Genomic DNA, 4,261 nt, shown 5'->3' on the forward strand with positions numbered 1-4,261 from the left:
ATTTACATATTTTTGTGCAAGTATACACTGCACACATTTATTCTAGGAAAAAAAACAAACTGGGGTGGGTGAAGGAGGGAACATCTGTCTCTTATCAGCTGCATCACTCTGCACATACTATAGTTTTACACAAGAGGAGCTGATAGATTACACGGTACCCACCGCAGATCCAGGCTTAGATAGGAAGGGCCAAGGCAGCTGGTGTTGCCTCTGTATATGCAGCAGCCACAGCGTTAGCTTTGTCTCCCCCCTTAAGGTAAGGTTGCTAGAAACCTTCCCTACCCCGGTGCTGCACGGTTTGCTTTTATGAACAGGACAAGGAAGCTGAGCTCTGGGATAACATTTCTGGGGTGCAGATTACAGGGCACATGTTCAGGTCCTGCTTTTATGAATGTTTTCTTGTGCACCCCTGCAACCACTGGAGGGGAGCAGGTTATATAAATCCTTTTACAACAAATGAATGTATTATTCTAGATGGTTTAAGCACTGAAACATGCTGTATTTCCTTTGGGTGGTAACTCCAAGCCCTGGATCTCTTGAGTCTGCTAACAGGAAAATGTTTCAGCAGAGAAAGGAACTGCCTCCCACTGCAGGAAGCCCAACCTAAGCATAGAGGATCTGTGGTGGGGTAAACCCGATTCTACTCAGGGAATCAGGGTTCATGAATAACAGGTAAAGACTGCACTACAACTGAAGAAAGGGTAGGCAGAGGGTAGTGGAGGTCTCTCTCTGCTTTCCTTCTCTATTCTTGTTCACTGGTCTAAACAGTCTGATTTTTGGCTTAGAGAGATTGCCTTAATGGGACTTTGGCATCAGATTGAATTAAGTTACTTTGTTAGCTGCAAGCTCATCTACGGTCCATGAAAATAGGCAGTGTTGGCATTTGTTAGCAAGCTCCACCAAGCAGCTCAAAAGGGAATCCACTCAGGGAGAAGTAGAAACAAAAGCATCATTGCAGACACGCCAACTCTTTTATTGACAATGTTTAACACATCCAATACATCTCCAGGTAGAAAAAAATAAAATAAAAATATAAATATCTGAAATCCCATCTTCATAAATAAATTAAAAGACACAATAAAACGTTTTCATGGAAAACTCTCAGTACGTTCAGACTACATATGATCAGTCAAACCACGATGAATGGAGCAGGCTCCAGTGCAGGGAGCGGTGGAGATACAGCTCTTCAAGTGAACCAGTAGGCATTTTGAGCAGAAATTAGCACACTATTGCCATTAAGAGAGCAGATGGTTTAAAATCAGCTGTACTCTAACAACTGGGAACTATCCAGCACCAAAGTTAAATTGCAGAATAATCTGAGATTAATGCTCATGGAGGGGAAGGAGAATTACAGGGTCAGGCATGGTCTGACATGCTACAGATGGACAGTTCCAAGGCCCGTTGCTCTTCACAATACAAGCTCCATGCTGTTTGCTTATCGTCTGCTAGGTGCACGGGGCAGTCACAAGGCAAGCAGGGTGGGTGAGCTAAGGGAATCAGAAGATTGCTCGTTGCTGCTGCTGCCCCGCCGGTGGGCTGCGCCACAGCTCGGGAAGAGGTCCGAGTCCGGGTAGGTAAAGACAAAGGAAGACGTGTAGGTGGTACAGGCAGGGGTGCAGGTCACCACCGGGGTGCTCAGCGGCTCCAGCTCTGCCCCCAGAGAGCTGTAAAGGGGCTCCCAGTCTGTGGGACACAACGACGAGCTCAGGTCGACATCGGGCACAGAGCGGGCGGTCTCAGCAGTGCTGCTTCTCAGCAGGGGGAGCAGGAAGTCATCCAGGGGTTCAGCCTTCAACTTGTCGGGCTGCAGAAGGAAGAGCGGTGCAGAGGGATCTGGGGATAGGCTACGGCAGGGCTCTGGAGGCTGGGACAGGAGGCCCTCCAGCTCCTCGGGGATTTTGCAGGAAGGCTTGTGAGCTGCCAGGATAAACTCTAGCTTCTCCTTCTCTTTCATCAGATTAGCAATCTCTGTTTGCAGGGCAGACTTTTCATCTTCCAGCTCATCAGTTTCCTTTAAAAAGAAAAAGGCCAGATGTTATTTCAGAAAAACCTTTGGTAGTTTATAGTTTATTAGATTTTTTTATACCGCCGTATTGGCGTTAGCCTTCACAGAGGTTTACAATATACAAATTAGCACAAACCATAGCCAGTGCAACTCTAGGAGAGGGATACTTACAGCTTGCAGAGTGTCTGTCAGTTCTCTTCTCCTGTTTCGACATTTAGCTGCTGCCATCTTGTTCCTCTCTCTCCGAATTCTCCTTTTCTCTTCTTCTTCTGGAGACAGCTATGAAGAGAAAGGAGTCACACTTCAGGATTCGTGGTCTGTGCCCATAAAGTAGTGCTGCAGTCAACATAATGTTAAGCCTCCAAGTGAGCTGAATTCAAGAACAGCTCTGGCATGGGAAGAGCTCCATCCAGCACTGCTATAGCAAGGATGCACACCTTGACATATTCATAGGGAGCAGTGTCCTGAAAGTGTGCACTACACGTCTTGGCAAGCAGTTATTTAGCTAAGGGACAGCCATACTACCCTTGCTATGTCAAGGGCTATTCTTCCCCATAGTCACTGTACGGAGAGAAAAGATTAACATAGCAGGTCCTAAGAGAGCCCATGCCCAGGAGCCAACCTGAATGCAGCCCACTTTGTCAGCAGTTTAGCCGAGTTTCTTTTTTTTTGGCACGAGAAAGCTGTCCATGCCCGGGCTACGAAAGGTCCGCAGGTGCGCTCACCTGTTCCATTTTGCCCCTCCTGCCGAAGCTCTGCCCCCTGCCGCCCGCGCTCTTGACGATCCCCGTGGCGGAGTAGGAGGCGGCCGAGGACGTTGCGATGCCATAGGGGTGGCCCCGGCCCTGCGAAGGAGCCACGGAGGAGACCAGGGTGGGCTGCACCAGCCACTGCAGGTCCGGGCAGGTGGAGATGGCCGTCACGGTGGGGACGAAGCCGGCGCTGCTGACGGCGAGATCCGCGCAGAAGTCCTGCAGAGAGGAGAGAGAGAGGGGAAGTGTGAGAGGCAGCCCGGCAGGCAGGGTATAAATACCTCTGACGTCAGCGTGACGCAGGCGGGGCCCCGGCTTACCTGCGGGCTGGGGGAGCCCCCGCTGGAGAAGGAGTCCGCCGGGGGGGACGGGTAGTAGGGCAGGCTCTCGGCGGCGGCACCGCTGCCACTGCTGCTGCTGCTGCAGCGCGACGAAGCCGCCTCGTAGTCGGAGAAGCCCGGGTACATCTTGCTGCGGCCGCCGTCCGCTCCCTGCGATGCTGCTGCTGCCGCTGCACTGACTGCCGGAGTACGCGCCGCGCCGCCTTTTATACCCTCCCGCCAACCCTGCCCAGCTTTATGAATGAACGTGCGTAATGGGGGAGGTGGCGGGCGCTACCAACCCTGCCGGGAGGAGGAGGGGGGGATGTGCGCGCGCCGCACGCCCCGCTTTTCCGCCGCCTCTCGCCCCCCCCCCCCCCCCCACAGCACGGCTGACTCCCCTCCGCCCGCTCCCGCAGGTGCGCGCCAGCCGTTCACGCGCCTCACTATTCCTTCAGCGAGAGGCGCGCGCCCCTCCTCCCCCCCCCTCTCTTCCCCGCACGAGTGGTTCAGGCCGGACTCGGGAACCCATTGACGCAGATATCCTAATATGGAATACATCCTGCTTGGGGGGCGGGACTGACGGGAACGGCCCCTGGGCTGCCAAATGGACTGAAAAAATGGGCTATTTTTTCCCCTGACGCTGTCTGAATGCAGGTCACGGCGGCGGCGGCGGCTCTCCTGCCTCGGCCCAGCCTGAGGGCTCGCATGGCAGCAGCAGCAGCCCCCACCCTCCCTCCACCAAAACACAAGTGGCGTTTCAGAGGCAGACAGCAGCGTGGCCCAAGCCGTGCATTTCCCATGATCATGTTACATCAATGCAATTCATGCCCCGGTGTTTTGGCCCCCAGTGCTGGACAGCGTCCACCCCTCTGAGGTATTTTATTTCATCTAAGACCCAGGGAGAGGAAATCACCATAGGAAAAAAAACAAACACAGATTGCCAAACCGGGAGGGGTTAAGGCAGCGCCCCCCAGCCACATGCCCTGGGCTCTGTGCAGAATACCTGTCTCCTCAATAAAGACAGTACAGAGCAGGGATTTATCATTTTACCGATAATCAATTATGAGGAAAGAAGGAAAATGTGACAGAACACAACATTTCAAACACTTTCACTGTGCAGCAGCGTATGTGCAGATACTGCATACCCTGAACTCAAGTCTACATTTATTTCATGTGCACCA

The 4,261-nt window shown here is 52.7% G+C and overlaps 1 protein-coding gene across 1 annotated transcript; it reads right to left on the reverse strand.

The window, feature by feature from the left end:
• Nucleotides 1-952: 952 nt before the first annotated feature.
• On the reverse strand, nucleotides 953-3,287 carry FOS (Fos proto-oncogene, AP-1 transcription factor subunit). Its single transcript, XM_029598402.1, has 4 exons — nucleotides 3,078-3,287; nucleotides 2,731-2,976; nucleotides 2,177-2,284; nucleotides 953-2,011 (listed from the first exon to the last, which is right to left on the reverse strand). Exons 1-4 carry the CDS (start codon nucleotides 3,222-3,224, stop codon nucleotides 1,463-1,465), a joined length of 1,050 nt encoding a protein of 349 aa, XP_029454262.1. The 5' UTR covers nucleotides 3,225-3,287; the 3' UTR covers nucleotides 953-1,462.
• Nucleotides 3,288-4,261: the final 974 nt, after the last annotated feature.

The sequence above is a fragment of the Rhinatrema bivittatum genome, chromosome 4, assembly GCF_901001135.1.
Source record: "Rhinatrema bivittatum chromosome 4, aRhiBiv1.1, whole genome shotgun sequence".
Taxonomy (NCBI): Eukaryota; Metazoa; Chordata; class Amphibia; order Gymnophiona; family Rhinatrematidae; genus Rhinatrema; species Rhinatrema bivittatum.

Bases quoted from the DNA above. Each gene is read 5' to 3' on its own strand.
- FOS (XM_029598402.1), bottom strand. From the start codon at position 3,224: ATGTACCCGGGCTTCTCCGACTACGAGGCGGCTTCGTCGCGCTGCAGC. The intron at 2,977-3,077 runs GTAAGCCGGGGC...TCCTCTCTGCAG, and splicing joins GGGGCTCCCCCAGCCCGCAG to GACTTCTGCGCGGATCTCGC. The intron at 2,285-2,730 runs GTGAGCGCACCT...TTCTCTTCATAG, and splicing joins GGAGGGGCAAAATGGAACAG to CTGTCTCCAGAAGAAGAAGA.